An 18,725-nucleotide genomic window follows, 5' to 3' on the forward strand; every position below is an offset into this window, starting at 1 on the left:
GCATGATGTCATCGCCCCGCCCGAACCAATGGCGTGGTGCTACGTCACAGGACAGCCCCACACCCTCCATTCAAACCCGAATGGGGCGGGGGGGTGGGGGGGGTGGGGGGGAGGAAACTCTTGTCCCGGGCGCGGCCCCGCCCGTGGGGGGTCCCGGCTGTGTCCCCCTGGAGTGGGGGGATGGAGATGTGTTCCCCCGAGTAGGGTCACTGTTGGGATTCTCCACTCCCCCTAGGTGAGGTTTGGGGGTCCGCGATAGTGGGGAGTCCCAGATCTCTTTCCTCCGGAGGGGTCCCGAGTCGGGTCCTCGGGACCGGAGGAACGGGCTGGCTGCAGCTCTGGCAGACAAAGGGGGATGTGACCGACTCTAATTAATTAAGGGGAATTAAGAGCCGAACTGCGACGTCAGGACAAGGCAGGTTCAACCCTGGGGCAGCAACTGTGGCCCTGTTCCACGCACGACTGTGACACCCATGAGGCTGCAGCACCCACGCTCACCCACCACTATTTCCCAGCTCCCTGTCACCAGCCATCCCCACTGCTCCATCCACCTCAAGGGGCTGTGAGGCTCCTCCAGGCCATGGGATGGTTGGATGGTCCTTGGCTAGGACGTGATGGCAGAGCCACCATGGCTGGGACACGATGGCAGGACCACCGTGATCACCATCTCGCTGGAGATGGGCTGAAAGGGAGAGTGCAGAGCTGCACAGCCGCTCTCAAGGCTTAAGGAGACCTTTGTGGGAGAAAAGGGGCGGGAGAGATGAGATTATCCCCAATCTGCCTAATGCGGCGTTTCTTGCATATTCCAGAGCATCTGGTGCCTCCGTGGAAGGAGCCAGGCTGGGGAGTATGGGGTGGTGAGTGGGGTCTTGGGACACCTGAGCTGTGAGACTCTAGGGGCTTGAGTGCTGCAACATGATGCTGCAGGGAGACAGAGTTCTCATGTCAGGGGTGCAAGAAGCTCTGTTCCTATGTTCCCCCAGTTCTACCAGATCGGTGCCACCAACCCAGGGTCTGTGGTTGCAGCAGTGGCCAGGGCTGGGCAGCACCGGATGCTTTGATGGCTCATCTGCTGCAGACACTTCCCACCATGAGAAGGGAAGAAGGCTGCTTGTGACACAACCATGGAGGCAGCGGGGGCAAGTGAGGTGCTGTGGAGATGCTGGAAGTGACACAGAGGAGAGGCTGTGCAGGGCCAAATCACCCAGGGCACAGCCCCTGTCCACCAGCCTGGTGTCCAATACCTCTCCCCCTCCATGGATGCCTCCAGGCTGCTTCCCAGGCCGGGCTTGCTTGGCTCAGGGCAGCACCATTTCCAGAGCAGGTCTGGTTAGCAAGTTTTGTTCTCCTTGCTTTCCACATTGGGAAACTGAGGCAGGCGGCACAGCCCTGTGCCCACACTCAAGCAGGGGTCCCCTGGGAGCCATTGCTGGATGCAGCAGCAGTTTGCTCGTGGGTGAGGAAGAGGAGGAGGTTTTGCCAGCACCCCTACCAGCAGTTCTACCCACTCCTGTGGGGCCAGCAGGCATTGATGCAAGGCTGGTGTGGCACTGGTGCTGTGCTGCTCGCCTCACCTGATGCTGTCACAGAAGCATGGCACTGGCTGTGACAGCGGAGTCAGGAGGGATTATCATCAGCTGGCTGGTGGGAGCTGGCAGGGAAGGCTCCCATGGGCTGGCCTAACTCTGTCTGGGAAGAGCAGGCACCCACTTGAAAAACTGCCTGGGAGAGACAGGCCCCCTCCCCTGTCCTCTGTGGCAGCTTGGGCCACACTGAGCCTCAGGGCTGGATCTAGCCTTAAGGAGAAGGCAGTGAGTTCAGGGTGCTGGGAGCCTCAGGAGTGCAAGAGCAAGCCCTTGCTTTGCTCCCACCCTTCCTGAACCCATTGCTGATTCCTTTTATTGCTTCTCAGCAGCTTTTGAAAGTGGAGAAGAAAAAAAAGAAAAGGCTTGAAAAGCACTTTGAAAAGCAGGGCAGGGAGAAGTGCCCAAGTTTCCCAGCAGCACCGTCCCCTCCTCCTGCTGCCAGTGCCTGCCAGCTTTGTCTGCCAATGCTGCCTTGGCCACGCAGAAGAAGCTGCCAAACGAGGTGGGTGCTTTCCCCAAGCTCCATCTCCACAGTAGGGTGTGAGGATCACCATTCAAGCATCCCAGGGTGCAGGAATGGGACATTTGCCCCCACAGACCTCCCATTCCCTCCAGCCTCAGGGCTGCTGCCAAAAACCTCCCCAAGAGCCCCTGCCAACCCCACAGACACCAGTTTGCACCCACAGATGCGTGGTTTCACCCCTTCCCTATGGTGTTTGCACAGGGGTAAGCAGTTATCCAGCTAACCAGCACACCTTGGCAGGACTGCACCACCCATTCACTGCCGGCACCCCCGCTCCCATGGGCACACTGCTGAGCACCAGCACAAGCTGTACTCAGGTCAGAGCCTGCTGCAGGTAGACTCTCCATGCAGCCAGACTCTCCATGCAGCCACTCACCTTTCCCACCTGGAATGCTCCCCTGGACAGCAGTGCCAGGGAACAGGCTCCCACAACCTGGTGCCTGCCCAGGAAACCATCACCTGGCCACAGGGTGGTTACTCCAGCTTCCCCCAGCGATCCCACCTGGAGCACAGCTGCTGAAAGGATCCACTGTGGCTGGCAGCACCCATGGAAAACCCTTTCCCTGGCAGAGCTTCAGCACAGGAACACTTTGGGCCAGGGCACTGGGCACCCATGCCTGTGGGACAGCGTGCACAGGCCTGGGTCCTCTCTCTTCGCTGCTCTCTTCTCCCTGCCATCCCAGGAGGATTCTGCTGCCATCCTTGCCACCAGCAGCTCTGCCTCTGCAGTGATCTTCACAAGCTGGCACAGCAAAGGAGGTAACAGGGCCTGGGGCATATGGGGCTCTGAGGATGCGCTGAGTCCCATCTAGCCCCTGGCATGGAAGGACAGGCTGTCCCTGTCCCCGTTGCCCGAGGCAAGGGAAAGGTGGGGACACTTGGCTCTGCCCTGAGAGCTGGCAGGGAACTGGAGAAATTTGGTGGAAAGGAAGAGCCCAGGCTGCAGGGTTGGTCTCCTCCACCACACACCCAGCATTTATCTTTGCTCTGATTCCTCCTTGCCCAAGCTAATCTCAACCTGGAAAATAAACCTGGCTCCTCCAAAATAAAGACATAAAAAAGAAATGACAGAATTCAGCCCAGCTTTCCAGGCCACCACCCCTGCTTCTGGCACATGAGCATCTCCCAGTCACATCTGGGGTGGCAAGTAGGTACCATTCCTGCTTGCCCCATCCACTGAGTGAGGTCTGGGGGTGCAGCTCTCCCCTCTGCCCTGCTTTAGCTTATCACCTGATAAGAAAGCAGAGCTTTACCCTTGGGAGGACTGCAGGCCACCACCAAACATCAGTCGGGAGAGATGTCAAGGACAGTTTGGTCCCCAGGGACTGATTGCTGCTGACAGCTCACCCTGCCTGGCTGCTACACAGAGCAGCCAGGAGAGCTGGCAGTGCAGGCAGCAGTGGAGTTGGGCACAGGCAGCTCAGACCTGCCTGGAGGGACTGGGGTGGCAGGAGGATTTCTTTGCAAGAGCCAGTTGTGGCAGCAACATGGTGAAATCTGAGGTGGGAAAGAGGTGACAGGAAGCATGTCAGCTTCCCTCATGAGCCCAGCCAGACCAGTGCCGTGGGGAAACTGAGGGAGCACAGGGGAGGGAGAGAGACTCTGCTAATGCCACTGGCACTTGGCCCATCTCTGCTGTGCCCACACTGAGCTTTGTGCCCCATGCAGCTCACTGATTGTCCTGAGGAGGTTCCCTAGGGAGCTGAGAGCCAACCTGCTGCCTCACCAGGATGTGTGATCCTCCACTTCCTCAGGTATTGCACCTTTCAGCTGCGGGAAACCACGAACAGAAAGGACTCGCCTTGGCTTGGCCACCACTGCCACAGGGCCCCAGGCACTCTGGTCACAGCTGCACCAGCAGCCTCATCTTCTAGCATGGCACCAGCTCCAAACCTACCACGGATGTTGCTTCACCCTCTGGCTTCTTCTCCTTACAGCCAGGGGTGAGCTGGATAGTGGTGAATGAGCAGAGCCTGGACACATCCCCATACCAGGGAGCACAAGCAGCTCCCATGCAGGTATCTCCCAGGACCTGCATCCCACTGTCCTGCAATGGAAGACATGCCCAGGGGCTGTGATGGTGCTTGCTGGGTCATGGTTGCTCACAGGGGCTGGCACATGCCCTGCTTGGAGGGAGCATCCCTGGCACAGGGAGTGTCCCTTGCACAAGGAGCATCCCTCGCATAGGGAGCTCGCTCACCTATGCTGCTCGACTCCCCAGACCTGCTCTGCCCGGTGTCTCCAGCAGTTGTGTGTCCCAGCCCCGGTGGGAGGAAGGGCTCTCTTGCACAAGCTGGGATGCCTGGGGCTGGAGCTAGGCTGCAGACAAGGGACAGGATTTGTCTGGCCAAATACAGACCCCATGCAAACATCTCTGCCCAAGCAGGGTGTCTGGGCTCCCTTTGCTGCCCAGGGAGGTGATGGACACCCCCGGGTGCTGCATTCCCTTCAGCACCAGCTCCCAAGTAGGTCAGATGAGTCACCTGTCAGAAATGCCCTCTTCTCTGGCTCCAGGGCTATGGTGATGTGCCAAGGTGGGGACAGAGCTTCTGCCAGTGGCCTCAGCTTGGCAGTGATGCCAAGTGGGTTGGGTGAAGTGGGACCATGGCACTGGATTACTGGGTTACACATCCCCAGCTCCAACTGGTTCCCAAATGCAGCCCCAGACTCTTGCCCACGCTGCGGTGAGGATCTCAGCCTGTGCCCCTTGCCCTGCCCGCAGTGGGGTCTATGCAGATCCCACAGCCCCAGGTCCTGGTAGCCTCAGGCAAGGAAGCAGATGCCAGTGCTTTGCTGGTGCTGCCAGCATTCTCAGCCTTCCCCAGTCCTTACCCCAGTCCTACACTGCTCATGGGGAGGTGATGAATTCCAGGTGCATCATTTGGATTTTCCTGCCAGGCTTGAAGGGCACAGCAGGCAGTGAGGACAGCTGGAAACTGCCCCAGGTGTCAGTGATGTGGTGATGCTGAAAGCAGCTGGTGCACTGAGGTAATCTCTCTCCTCCCTTGTCCCACCACCAAGTCCCATTTTTGTCCAGCTATAGACCCGCAAGGGGATGGATACACAAAGGGATATGGACACCACAGTTCCCCAGGCTGTTCTGGGTCCTACCTTGGGCCTATCCTGGCACCAGAGCCCCTAGAACCCTTTGCCCAGCTCTATTCCTGGCACCACAGGGCCAACACAAGCCCAGCCAGGGCAGCAGGACACACACATCCTGCCAGCCCCTTCTCCACTGCTGCAGGGTGATACAGAAGCAAGACGAGCTGATCCTCAGGCTGTTTATTGGCATCTCCCTTAGCTCAGCCTGGGCACCATGGCCCTGCCAGGCTGGTGCCTGACTCAGCAGTAGGCACTGCGGGGTTTTGCTATGCAGAGACCACCAAAACGGCTCCAGACCCACCTGGGCACCGCCACCCCTGTATGCCCCTTATGTTCCCTGGCCTCTGCACAAAACCCCATTAAAAAACCCCAAACCACCAGAAGTGAGAGGAGTGGCTGCGGTCACCACACTGTCCTGTCAGAGCCCTCGCCAGAGCCTCTGCATGACCCTGGGGTCCAAAATCAGGGCGGGGTGGGTGGGGGGAAACGACACATCAGCACCATGTGCACCCTGGCAGGGCTCTCCTGGAGTTCAGATCCTGGGGAGGCCATGCTGGGTCAGACACAAATGAGAGGGGGAATGAATTGTCCCACAGCTGCCTGGCATGGTGGCTGCCCCATTCTCCCAGAGGCTGGGAGGTCGTGGGTGGGGGTTTTATGTCCAGAGGTTCTAAGATCAGCAGAGCTTCTCTTCCCCTCTGCAGCTGAGAGTCTCTGTGTCACCATTTGTCCTCATGCCCTGGGGGAGCCACAAACGGAGGCTGGCAGAGGGGCTGGGGTTTGGCACAGTGAGAGCCTCTGCACCCAGCCCAGCAGCACCCATGGGACCTCAACGAGGCTGGCAGAAGCTCAGGGGCAGCCACAGCAGATGCCAAGGGCAAAGTTCGGTGCAATCCTGTGGCAGCCCAAACCCTCCTGCACCACCTCAGCTGAGGAGTCTGGAACACAAAAAGCTTTGGCCAAGGAGAGGAGCTGGGATTTGCTCCCCAGCCCCAGGGAAGGTGCTGGGCATTTGGCTCTGGCACTGCCAAGAGAGCCAAACACCCACCATGGCACAGAGCCTGGCACTGCTGCCATCCCTGGGGCCGCTTCCTCCTCCTCCTCCTCTCCCCCTTGCTGCTTATCTTCATTTTCCTTAATTTCTTGGGGCTCTTCTTTCTTTTTCTTTTTTGTTTTGTTTTTTTCTTATTTTCTACCTTTTCTTTCTTTTTATTTTTTTTCCCCTCCTGGTTGTTTTTGCCTCTGTTTAAATATCAAACAAAAGAAGAAAATCCAGCGATGGGAGCTCTGGAGCCGGGAGCCAGGCTGCTGGGTGGGCGATAGAGGGTACCAGGCTGGCTGGAGGGGTTAGCAGGGGTCTGGGGGGTGGGAGTCCTGCTGGCTTTGGGGCGGAAGAGGCTGCCTTGCTGCGTGGAGGTGCTGTTGGAGAGGGGGGTGTGGTCAGGCTCCCCCGAATCGCTCTCGGTGTAGCTGTAGGCCTGTGCCCGCGAGATGCCCTTCTGCTGCCGCCGCCAGGAGTTGTAGTAGGTGGGGTCACTGATGTAGTGGTTGACAAAGGAGTGGGCTTTCTGGTGGCCTGGGTCCACCTCGTACTCGCTGTCACTGCCCTAAGAAAACAGGATGGGGAAGGTCAGCATGGGAGAGGGGGCATCGCTCTCAAGCCCCAAAAGCAGAGTGAGCTACCCCTGTGCTCTTTTGGGGGATGCCCAAAAGATTTTAGGAGCTGGAACATCTGCAGCACCACTGGGGTGGTTTCTGTCTCTTGCTAAAGCAAAACAAAACCTCAAACAAAAGAGTTGCAGGATCCTGGGGCCCCACAAGGGGGTCTTCGAGGCTGCGATGCCCCCCTTCCAGGCTGGCAGGGAGAGTGTTTTTGGGCGGCCCAGCCTCCCCGCTGTTGGTAATTGGATTCAGCTTCCCCTGGCCCTGCACAAAGGGCCCATTGAGGGCAGTGAGGAAGCTGCTCCGCGCCAGCACCAGCTCCCGCCGCTCTTCACAGCTCCTCAAAAGCCACTCGAGTCCTGCTCAGGCAAGAGGGAGAGGAGCCGGCATCTGCTGTGCAAAGGCAAAGGAACAGCCGAGGCAGGCAGCAATGGGGCACCCCCCAGGGCTGGTCCCCCTCCTGCCTGGGGACAGCCATGGGGACCCCCAGAACCTTCTCCTGGGATTCAGCTCCTCTTTTCAGATGCCATCCAGCATCGTCCTGGGAGTGATGCTCCTGTGGCCTCCCCAGAGCTGCCTGCCCTGGGAGCTGCCCACAGCCATGCTCCTGCCCAGCCACAGCTGCCCATTTCTCCCGGAGGAGACAAAGATGCCATTTTGTGTGGTTGGCAGAGACACGACCGTTGCCACCAGCTACTGGGCAGCAGCACAGTCCCCATCCCCTCTGCCCTCTTGTCCCCTGTCCTCAGCAGCCCTGGGGGTCCCCTGTGGTGCCCACATCCCAGCACACAGGCTGGGAGCTGTGCCAGCTTTGCTCTGGCTCTCCACCACAAAGTCACAGGGGATGCTGCTGCCTAAAAAGCACAAGGAGTCAGGAGAGCAGGACTAGCATTGCTTTTCCCAAACGTGCATCATATGGTGGTCAGAGTGGGGCTGATGCTCAGGAAGGGCTCCCAGCACCATCCATCCTGCCCTCACGTCCCTTTGTCCCCTGTCCCCATCCCCATAGGCAGTCCTAGGTGGTCACCTGGGAGTCGGAGACTTCAGAAGGCTTTTCTGTCAGGCTGCTGCTCTCAGCAGGGATCAGGTCATTGTACTTGGTCACATCTTCATCTGAGTAGTGGAGGCTACCAGGGCTGGGCCGTGGTGGGGACCTTGGAGATAGGTGGGTGCTCAGTACAGGTTTCCCCTTTGGGGCTGTGCCACATAGAAATGAGCCCAGCCAAGACCTGAGCCATGACAAGCCTCTTCCAAGGACCCTGCCCATGGTCCATGAGCATTCAGGGATTCCCTTTTCAGGCTGTTCAGCTCTCACCACGTCCAAGCTGCAGCTCACAGCAGGGGGCACAACAGGCAGAACATCATAACCTCCCTGGGGTGCCAGCCCTGTGCCCATCTCACAGCAAGTGCACAATGGAGGGATGGGCACAATGATTTGGGAAAAAACCTCCCCCCTGCCCGGGGAGGGGGCTGCAGGGAGGGGTCCCTACCGGGTGTAGATGCCATTCTTCCTGCAGAAGGAGTTCTTGACTGAGAGGCGCCGGTTGTTGAGCTCCAGGGCTGGGAAGCTGCCCTCATCCAGGCTCACCATCTCACCGTGGCTCAGGGCTGTTGCCTTGGAGCCGTTCCCTGCAGGGTGGGATGCTCAGCCTCCTCCCAGGCCCTCCCCTGGCAGCACAGCATGGAGGGGCCTGGACCCAGTGCAGTGGGGGCTAAGGAATGGCCATGGGACAGTTGTGGCAGCTCCCACACTGGAGAGATCACAGCCTGGGGACGCCTGTGAGGTGCCAGTCCCAGGTACGCAGTCCCATGCCCAGTGCCACCAGCTGTGCCGAGCCTGCCCGCCTCAGCTCACACCCTGCTCTGCCCCATCGCCTCTGGCTCCCGGCTCAGCAGCTCTGTTTGCTTAGCGAGGAGGTCTGGATTTTCCCCACAATTTGAGCCCTTGATACAGCTAAGAAAACAGAGCTGTGTTTGACTAATCCCAGTGACCTTTGCCGAGCCCCCGTGCTGCCCTGCCTCCACAGCTGACAGCAGGACAAGTCAGTTATTTAATCTTGAGCTCCCAGCACTCTCCAGGAAGCCCACAGCATTTTTATCAAATGTCCCCAGGTCTCTGGAAGAGCTGTGCCCTGAGGCAGGCTCCCATCACCCTGGTCAGACCCTAACAGCAGGCAGGGAGACTTCTATGGGGTCAAGGATCTGCTCCCCACAGCTGGCACCCCAGACTGTTCCATCACCACCCACCAAACCCCTGGTGCTCACCTGAGTCAGACTTCTTGGCATACTTCTTGCTCTGCCCACGGATGATAAGCACAAAGACGAGAAGCAGGATGAAGATGAGCCCTACCAGGGCGATGACCACCAGGAACCACCACTCCTCATAGAACGGATTGGCTTTCTGGGCTGGGGCACAGCAGGAAGGATAAGAGGGGCGTGGGGGGCAAACCAGTACAGATGGGGAGGTTCTGCTGCAGGGCATGGGGCCACATTGGGAAGATTTGTGAGACCTGGACTGACATCAGTGAGCTGGTTAAAAGGGGATAGCAGGAGGAATTGCAAGGGGAACACCGCTGGCAGAAGGATTTGGGGCTCTGTAGGAGCTAGGCAGGGTCAAGGAGGTGGGTTTCAGCATAGGCCATGAGAACAGAGCAGTGCTAGGACTCTTCCTCCAGCACAGGGGTGAGAGCATCCCCACAAGGACACCCGCATGTTGTCCCTGCTGGCTACCTGACACAGAGGGGGAAGGCGTGCTGGGGGTCCCGTAGCCATAGTCGTTCACGGCGATGACACGGAAGTCATAGCTGACCCCCTGCTTGAGGATGTCCATGCTGAAGGTGTAGGAGGTCACCTCCTTGGGGATGTCTTTGATGAGGATGTCCCAGAGCCCCTCATCTGGAAGAGAGAAGTGGCCTAGGAGATGGGGACCATTTCTGCAGAGCACCCCATGAGGAGAGGCTGATCTCCCTGCCCCTGGGAGCATGTGCCCTCACCATCTGCCAAGCCCTCCTAGCCACAGCAGGCACTGAGGTCACTCATGGCAGCATCATTAACAAGTAGTGACATACAGAGCCAATCGATCACCTGCCCCACTCACAGAGCAGGCCAAAGCAGCTCCCTGGGGACCTGCTCCCACCACAGCCCTGGAGCACCCCTGGCAGCCCCACATGCCCATGGGAGCAAGGGTTTTCCCTGCCAGGTGCTGACCTCCACATTGGGAGTAGCACCAACCCCCACTAGTGATCGATTTGGTCATCAGAGCTGTGGTCTCTGTGGCAGGCTGAAATCATTACCTGGGGCTGCAGGACACACTGTGGCTGGGGCTGCTGGCTCCTTGCCATGAGGATGGGGAGCCCTGGCTACCAGCCCTGCCTGACCTTGCCTGCACAGCAGCAGGGCCCTCTCACTTTGGAATAGCCCTGGCACCTCTTGAACCCCTTTGCTTTGCTGGGGTACTATCAGGATCTCCACGCCCATGAAAACAGCAGATCTGAATGGTGCTGCTCCATGCCTCACCAGCCCCTTTCCATCAGCCCAGTCGGTATCCACTCGGCCCTTGTGAACCAGCATATGACTGCCACACCAGACACCTGGATCCTAACCCCCAACCCAACCTGTCAGGTGGCCTGGGAGAGGTCAGCAACCCCTGCCTCAGTTTCTCCTGAACTCAAGGCAGCTCTGGTATCAAGGTGGGGATGGAAAGCAGAAAGGACCTGCAGTACCTGAAGGACGAGCTTCGATGACATATCTGGTGATGGGCCCTTGGCCAGGGTCCCCGCTTGACCAGTGGATGGTGATAGCTGAGCCGTAGCGGGAGATGAAGGGCTCACCAGGGGGGCCAGGGGCACCTGCAGACCCAGAGCAGAGCTGGAGGCATGTTGGTACAAAGTGGCATGCAGCTTCAGTGGCACTGGGGGAACTGACCCCACCACATCTCCTCCCTCAGCCTGGCATGGCATCCTGCACATCCCTCCCTACCTTCCCCAGGCCCTGTGGTGATGTTTGCCTCAACGTCCGGCCCATAGGCGAAGGTTTTGGCCCGAATTCGGAACCGGTAGGTCACACCCTCAGCCAGGTCCTTCACCTTCATCCACAGTGGGCTGTTCCCCTTCACGTCCACCGTCACGATCTTACTGACACCTGCGGGAATGGAGGCTGAGCCGGGACTTCCACGGAGCCCTCCCAGCTTCTCCAGCCTCCCTGCAGTGCCCCCACCATGGCCTCACCGTCCACAGGCATGCAGGGTTCGTAGACCAGCCTGTAGCCCTCAAGGATGCCGTTGGGCAGTGGTGGTGGCTCCCAGGACACGTTCACTGATGTGGTGGTCAGCTCGCTGAACCGGATGGATCCAGGGGCACTGGGGGCTGTGGGGAGTAGGGTGACCAGGGCCAGCTCAGTGCTCCTAGGGGGCACTCCAGGCATCAAGCCAGCCCCAATCCCTGCCTCTACCCTAATGGGGATGGAGCACTCACTCTCACCATCTGACACCATTCTGATGCCACCCCTCAGTGTCCCCATCCCCACTGGATCACTCTATACAGCCAGGAGTATGAGTCTCCTCCTTGTCTCTCCTCCTGAGACCTTCATCCTCCCCAAGTCTCAGGCAAGACCTTCACTTTCATGTCCCCTCACAACCCACACACGCTCTGCGTGAGCCTAGGGAGTGTCTCTGCTCAAAACCGCAGCCAGTTGGAGCCAGGAGTGGAAGCTGGAGCCAGGGTGGGATGAAGGAATATCACCCAGGGATGTCATCAGAGCTAGAGCAACAGAGATATCTCCCCACAGAGCCCAGGGGACTGTGTTGAGAGAAGGGCTACCACGGGCCCCACCTGCCTGCTGCGTCCGCCCCGTGACGGGGGTGCTGCGGGGGCCAACTCCTGCGGCATTGAAGGCAGCAACGCTGACCCAGTAGGAGGTGTAGCCTGTCAGGTTCTTCAGCTTCACCCCCTTCTCGGGCAGGAAAAGGGTCTTCACCCGCGCGCTCTCGTTCTGCTGCTGGGCTTCCCAGAAGTGGATCTGCAGGAGCAGGAGGCATCGGGATGCATGGGTTCAGCCCATCTCATCTTCTCCAAGCCCTCTGCTGTGCCTGAACACTCCACAAAGCCCTGCCCAGGCTGCCAAACCCCGGTGCCAGAGTGCCAGCCCGGTGCTGAGCCAGAGGGGAAGGCATGACCTCTCCTCCAGGGTGATTCCAGGCTGTGCTGCGAATCACGCATGACACCCACATGCGGTTGGCTCGGGGTCCAGCACCACTTTTCAGCAGACCAAGTGCCCTGAGATCACCTATGAGTTGTGCTTACATCTCAAAGGATGAGGCTGAGAAGGAGGAACCATCACGGATGTGGCTGAAGAGGTGCCCAGAGCATACGACTGGGCATCCCGGCAGCATTCTGGCTGCATCCAGGCTGCATTCGAGAACCAACTGCGCCACCTGCCGCCCTTTGACCGCTTGACACCGGGATGGGTCATGCAGCATCTCCCCTGGCTTCCCTTTCCCACCGGCATGCACAGCACCTCCCAGGAGCCCAGCACCTTCCCAGGCACCCAGCATCCCTGTCACTCACCCAGGTGTTAGCGTGCCATACCTTATAGCCCTGGATGTCCCCATTCTGGCTTTCGACAGGTGGTGGTTCCCAGGTGACATCTAACTGGGTGGCTGTGGCTGCCTGCACAGCCACGTTTTGTGGTGCAGCAGTAGGCACTGTGCCAAAGGAAAGGGACAGTGTCACAGCCCTGCTGGGATCAGGACAAAGCAAAGCCCCTCTTGACATGGGGCACCACTGCCTTCTCTTGGCACAAGCATGGGGTACCAGGGCAACTCCCAGCTGTGGGCAGCCCCTGACAAGGCAGGGCCAGCCCAGACTCACCAGCTTCACCCACAAAGACCTCCTGGGGGGCACTGGGGGGACCCTCACCCACTGCGTTGTACACGCTCATGCGGATCTCATAGCGCCGGTGTTTGTTCAGATCTGGTGGAAAAGGGAGAAGGGGTGAGCAGAGCCCTCCCTGTGGCCACTGGTGTGGGGGTCCCAGGGGACCCAGCAGAGCCCACCTCACTAAGGAGCTTCCCCAAGAGCAACAGGAGTGGACAAGCAGAGATGCCCCTGGGGACAGGGCATTCAGATCACCCCAGATCATCTCAGAGGCAGAGGAGAGGAACACAGAAGGGTGGCAGTGGGGAGGATGCACACAGGAAGGGCATGGGGAGCAGTCACTTACTGTGCAGTTCATACTGGGTGAGGGAGACCTCGCTGAGGTTGTGCACAGCGTAGACAGCTGAGGGGCAGAGGGCAGGGAGAGCAGGCAACTGGTTAGTTCCACACACAGCATGGGGGGATTCCCACCTCAGAGCACCCACTCCAGCATGACTCCCCACATGGGGTGTGCCAGGGTTCCCCTGCAAGGGTTCTGTCACCCCCAGGCGCCAACGGGGCTGTCACAGCACCAAGGAGCCTTTCCATACTCCAGCCCCATCCCCTGAATGGCATGAGCCAGGTCTGAGCATCAGGGTCTCCATGAGGGTCTGACCATGGCTGAGTCATTCCTGCCCCTGTTATTCCCAGAGACCCTGGGACCCCACACCCTTCAGGTTCTGAGTATGGCAGCACACACAGACACACAGCAGGATGTCACAGACACCCACATTAGATACAGACACATGGACACCTGTGCTACAGAGACAGGAAGGCTGAGGACAGCAGGACGGACTCAGTAACAATGCAGACAAGTGTGTCACGGACCTGGTGGCATGACGGGACCGGTGGCAGCTCCATGGTGCACAGTCTGACTCTTACCACTCCGGGCTGATACCCAGGAGAGGCCATGGAGTGCCTTGTCCTCCACCCACCTTGGCTGGGTCACCCCCCAAGCTACATGTCCCCAGGCTCAGTGGCACTACCAGCACTCACGGGTGAGCTCGGCCCAGGTGGTGCCAGGGATGCCAATGCCATGCAGGTTGAAGCCACGCAGGCTGTCATGTACCAGCTCGCGGTAGTGGAGGCGGAAGCCCAGCAGGATGCCATTGATCTTGTCCTCAGCTGGGGGCTGCATGAGGAGGAGAGTGAGGGGCTGCTCTGACCTGGGGTTCCCTGGCACCCCAACATGGCTGTCACCAGGACACCTTGGTGCCACCTCCCAAGGGGGTGGGTGCCTGGTCCTGTGAAGACCTGCAAGGCGGAAAGGATGGTACCTGCCAGCGGATGAGCACAGATGTGGTGGTGTGGGGGGTGACGGAGAGGATGGTGGGAGCTTCCTCAGGGGCTGTTGGGGAGAAGAAGGTTGTGAGGCTTCAGAGATGCCCCAGCCACAGGGAGATGCCCTGGGCATGAGGGGATGCCCCAGCCTGTGCTGACCTGCCTGCAAGGTGGTGAGCGACTCAGACTCCTCGCTGTACTCGCTGTCCCCGATGTCATTTGTTGCTTTCACACGGAACTTGTAGGAGGTGAAGGGCTTCAGCCTGGATGGAAGCAAAGTGGGGCAGTGATAGTGAGGCTGGTGGATGAATCTCTGTGCCATCCTCCCTCCTGCAGAGCCCATTGGCTGGTGATTCCCAACCCCGCTGCAAGCGTTTGCATTGTCCAGCAGAGCGTTGCAAAGATGATGAGGGGACTGCAGCATATCTCTCACAATGCAAGGCTGAGTGACCTGAAGACTGAGAGGGGATCACCTCAATGCTTATCAATATCTAAAGAGGGGGGGGGTCAGGAGGATGGGAGCAGACTCTCTTCAGTGGTGCCCAGCAACAGGACAAGGGGCAATGGACTCAGGTTCTATCTGAATGCAAGGAAAAACTTCTTTCCTGTGGAGTCTCCCTCTCTGGAGAGATTCCAAACCTGCCTGCACACGATCCTGGGCAACCTGTTTTGGGTGACCCTGCTTTAGCAGGGGGTTTGGATTGGATGATCTCCAGAGGTCCTTTCTAACCCCTGCCAGTCTAGGACTCTGGGATTCTGTGTAACTGATCCCAAAACAGAGCCCAAAGCAGAGCCCTTCATCTCCCTGGTACCACTTGAGAACCAACCCACAGCTCACCTGTCCACCACAAAGGCAGTGGCATTGTGGCTGATGGAGGCAGAGTGCAGTGCCCACTGGCCGTCGGGCAGCTGGCGGCTCTGCACAGTGTAGTAGCGGACTGGGGAGAGCCCATCACTGCCAGGCTCCCAGGAGAGCAGCACGCTGCGGGCTCGCACCTCCTCCTGCTGCACCAGCGGCTTCCCGGGGGGCTGCGGCCGGTCTGGGAGAAGCAAGGGGCTGGGAGCACCGCAGCCACACCACGGGCACACACAGCCCCCCACCCCACCATGGGCTTGACCCCGCCCCATTACCTCTCTTCTCCGTGGTCACCACGAGGGCTTCGGCCGCCTCGCCCCAGCCCTTGCGGGTCTGTGCCGTGATGCGGAACAGGTAAGTGGCCTCAGGCTGGAGGCCGGTGGCTGTGTACTGCCGGGCGCTGGGCTCCAGCACCTCCACGCTGGCTGCATTGGCTGCACTGGTGTTGAGGCAGTGGCTGACCTGGTATGCTGCAAGGAAGGGAGTATGCAGTGGGGCTAGCGGAGGGGACACCACAGAATCATAGAATGGTAGGGGTTCATAGGGACCTGTGAAGATCGAGTCAAACCGCCCTGGCAAAGCAGGATTACCCAGGGCAGGCCACACAGAAAGGCATCCAGATGGGTTGTGTCTGGATGTCCACCCTGTATTCCATCCTGTGCTCCCCCCATGCATGCCTCCCTCCCTTCTCCATCCCTGCCCACACATACTGCTAGCAATGTGAGGTTCTTAGCTACCTGCACAGGAAAGTTCACACCCAGCTAGGGACCCAGCACAGCCTGCTGTGAGGGAACCCCAGGCCTGGGGGCAACTGGTTCCAAGATGCTTGGAGGATCTCAGGAGATGGTCTCTGCCCCTGATATTGATTCCTGCTCCCATAGGAGCTCTGCATCCATCTGCAAAGCATCCCAGCATGGCACAACTGGGACAGCTCCCCACCTACCCAGGATGATGCCATTGGGTGCTGCAGGTGGCTGCCAGATGAGCCGCACCAAGGTGGTCCTCACTTCAGGGAAAAGGATCCCCACAGGGGGTCCAGGAACTGGAGAGGAGAGAGATGGGTTTCAATGAGGAGGGGAACAAGTGCATGTGAAGTGCCATTTCCTGTCCCCTAAGGAAGGCAGCTCTGGGTGGCCCAGTCAGAGGGGAAATGGATCACCCCAGGGAACTAGGATGGGGTGGGATGGGGTGGCCTTAAGCACCCAGGGGACGCCTCAACCTGTTTGGGTCTCTCTGCCCATCCAGGTGCTGTTACCCACCGTCATCCAGTGTCCGCTCAAAGACAGGGGGCCGGCTGGGCACCCCATCGCCGATCCTGGTGAAGGCCAGCACACGGATCTCGTACATGGTGTATTTGCCCAGCCCAGTCAGCTGGGCACTGTGGGAGGCATTGCCCTCTGCCAGCCAGAACTGGGCACGTGCATCCGAGTCCTTCACCTTGTACATCACCTGCAACAGACCTTGTGTGACATGGCTGGGCAGCACCACAGCTCCTGGGACCTCCCTGGACTCCCCAGGGCTGGCGTGGTTAGGCACCATCTCTTGAAGGTGGCACAAGCAGGGACCTGGCAGTCTGCAGGGTGATTCCTCCCAGGGAAAGCCACATGACGCTGGCAGGCCATAGGGCTGGCATAGGAGCTCACCTTGTAGCCCAGGATGAGACCATTGCAGTCTGCCTCAGGGATGTCACTCCATCGGACCAGCATGCTGCTGGAGGTGGTGGCCACTGCTGATACGTTGCTGGGGCCAGAGGATGGCACTGGAGTAGGGGATGACAGCGTGGGGTCAGCAGCTGGATCCAGCTGGGGTGGGTATGCAGCGCCATGGGATGGGCAGCAGTACCTGACTCCCGGGTGCGTCCCACCACCAGCGGGCTCCAGGGCCCCGAGCCGATGGCATTGAAGGCTTGGACCTGCACGCGGTACTCAGTCCACTCCTCCAGGTCCTCGATTGTGTACTCCCGCTCCACGCGGTCGTGGACGATGTGCACTACTGGCTGCCCTCGCCCGTCTGAGCGTGTGTACCGGATCCTGTAGCCCACCGAGTCGGGGTTCCCATTGTACTCCTGCTCCAGGAGGGGCTGGCCCCAGACACAGGCAACATCACTCCTCAGCTCCCACAGCCAGCCCAGCTCTACCCCCTCCTCAGCTTCCCACCCGCCCCTGTGAGCCCTGTGCCCATGGGCACAGATCCCACTGAGCTGCATCCCCTCCCTCACCATCCAGCGCAGCCACAGGCTGGTCTCACTGGCTGTCCTCAGGGTGACATTGGCAGGTGCTAGGTCTGGGGGAGCTTGCAGGGTCTGTATTCTCCGGGAGGGCAGGCTGGGAGGGCTGGTACCCACTATGTTCACCTGCCGCATGCGGAAACTGAGAGAGGAGAGGGAGGGTCACAGTGGGGTCGAGAGGGCTCTGGTCCCCACAGGGAGGATGTTGCGACACTATCCCGGACACTCACCTGTAGTAGGTGTAGGGCTTCAGGTTGGGTACCTCCATGGAGCGGGCATCAGGCTCGTTAGCCAACTGGTGGATGAGTCCCCATTCTTCGGCCTCACCACTCTGGCCCATCTGTTGGATGGGAGTGGGGTGAGCTGCACCCCAGCAACCCTCACCCCCCCACCCCAAGCCACTCCATACCTGTGCCTCCACCTGCCAGCGGGAGATGGATGTTTTGCCATCATAGCCTGGGCGAAACTGGAGTGTGACAGAGTGGGGTCCGATGTTGGAGATGCCCAGGTTGGTGGGGGCACCAGGCAGCTCTGTGAGGAGATAGCTGGGTGGGTGACACTGGCTGCTCACCCCCAGCACTGCCCACAGCCTACCAACCATCTCTGCATTGCTGTGCTTACCTGGTGGCACCCCTGAGGAGATGGTGGAGGAGGAGACCTGGCCCTGGCCCTTGGAGGTCATGGCAGCCACTTCAATGGTGTAGGTGGTGAGGGCGGTGAGGCCAGTGACTCGGTACTCCAGGGTGACGTTGGGCAGGTAGTGAGTCACCCGCGTGTTGGTGCGGTTGTACTCCTCCCACGAGATCCGGTAGCCTGAAACATGCCCCAGGCCATCAGCCCGCAGCAGTACCCACACCAAGGAGCTGAGTGGGGCTAGGAGGAGAAGCTGCAGGGTGGGAAGGGGACTGGGAGGAGATGCCATGGGGTGGGAAGGAGACTGCGAGGAGATGCTGCGGGGTGGGAAGAGGTCTGATTTGGAACCTTGGTACCTGCTGTTCCTCCCTTACCTGTCAGGATGCCATTCTTTTCCAGTGGCTCTTGCCAGCTGACCTTCAGGGATGTGTCCAGGATGTCACTGAAGCTGAGATGTCCCACGGGGCCAGGCACTGCCCAAAGACACCCAGGCTCAGCAGACAGCCATGCACCCAAGGGCCAGGAGCCCTCAGCACCCACAGGACCGCTGCAAGGACTGAGGCAGGGAGAGGGCTCTCCTCGGATGGGGCTTCCCACCACTCAGCTTCACCCTCATTCCACAGCCCACCAGCAGCACTGGTGGGACCAATTTCCCACCTCAGGACTGCTCCCACCCTCCCCAGGAGCCACACAGGCAGGCAGGGTGCACCGCGGGGAACGCAGAGCCCCCCATACCATCCTCGTGGGTGCGCACCAGCTGGGGGGCGCTGCGTGGGCCATCCCCCGGCGTGGTGAAGCACAGCACCGAGGTGAGGTACTCGGCGAACTTCCGCAGCCCTGTCACGTAGCCCACGTGGATGTTGTCCTGGAAGTTGGGGCGCACTGTCACCACCGTCGCTTCCTCCTCGTGCTCCGGCTCCCAGGCGATGAGCTGCAGGAAGAT

General features: G+C 59.6%; 1 protein-coding gene across 1 annotated transcript in view; it reads right to left on the reverse strand.

The window, feature by feature from the left end:
- Positions 1–6,432: 6,432 nt before the first annotated feature.
- SDK2 (sidekick cell adhesion molecule 2) overlaps positions 6,433–18,725 on the reverse strand; it is a 49,821-nt gene continuing 37,528 nt past the window's right edge. The window contains exons 19-45 of the mRNA XM_054171132.1: positions 18,518–18,713; positions 18,157–18,255; positions 17,771–17,962; positions 17,559–17,680; positions 17,380–17,489; positions 17,141–17,291; positions 16,765–17,002; positions 16,566–16,681; positions 16,182–16,371; positions 15,866–15,964; positions 15,198–15,392; positions 14,905–15,106; positions 14,226–14,329; positions 14,063–14,133; positions 13,782–13,917; positions 13,093–13,149; positions 12,741–12,842; positions 12,459–12,574; positions 11,703–11,889; positions 11,100–11,237; positions 10,852–11,013; positions 10,596–10,721; positions 9,604–9,768; positions 9,139–9,279; positions 8,364–8,502; positions 7,901–8,027; positions 6,433–6,818 (exon numbers count right to left, since the gene is read on the reverse strand). Coding sequence (XP_054027107.1) covers positions 6,465–6,818; positions 7,901–8,027; positions 8,364–8,502; positions 9,139–9,279; positions 9,604–9,768; positions 10,596–10,721; positions 10,852–11,013; positions 11,100–11,237; positions 11,703–11,889; positions 12,459–12,574; positions 12,741–12,842; positions 13,093–13,149; positions 13,782–13,917; positions 14,063–14,133; positions 14,226–14,329; positions 14,905–15,106; positions 15,198–15,392; positions 15,866–15,964; positions 16,182–16,371; positions 16,566–16,681; positions 16,765–17,002; positions 17,141–17,291; positions 17,380–17,489; positions 17,559–17,680; positions 17,771–17,962; positions 18,157–18,255; positions 18,518–18,713 — 4,035 coding nt within the window. The 3' untranslated portion in view covers positions 6,433–6,464. The remainder of the gene's footprint in view (positions 6,819–7,900; positions 8,028–8,363; positions 8,503–9,138; positions 9,280–9,603; positions 9,769–10,595; positions 10,722–10,851; positions 11,014–11,099; positions 11,238–11,702; positions 11,890–12,458; positions 12,575–12,740; positions 12,843–13,092; positions 13,150–13,781; positions 13,918–14,062; positions 14,134–14,225; positions 14,330–14,904; positions 15,107–15,197; positions 15,393–15,865; positions 15,965–16,181; positions 16,372–16,565; positions 16,682–16,764; positions 17,003–17,140; positions 17,292–17,379; positions 17,490–17,558; positions 17,681–17,770; positions 17,963–18,156; positions 18,256–18,517; positions 18,714–18,725) is intronic.

Source organism: Dryobates pubescens, chromosome 20 (assembly GCF_014839835.1).
Source record: "Dryobates pubescens isolate bDryPub1 chromosome 20, bDryPub1.pri, whole genome shotgun sequence".
In the NCBI taxonomy this organism is placed as follows: domain Eukaryota; kingdom Metazoa; phylum Chordata; class Aves; order Piciformes; family Picidae; genus Dryobates; species Dryobates pubescens.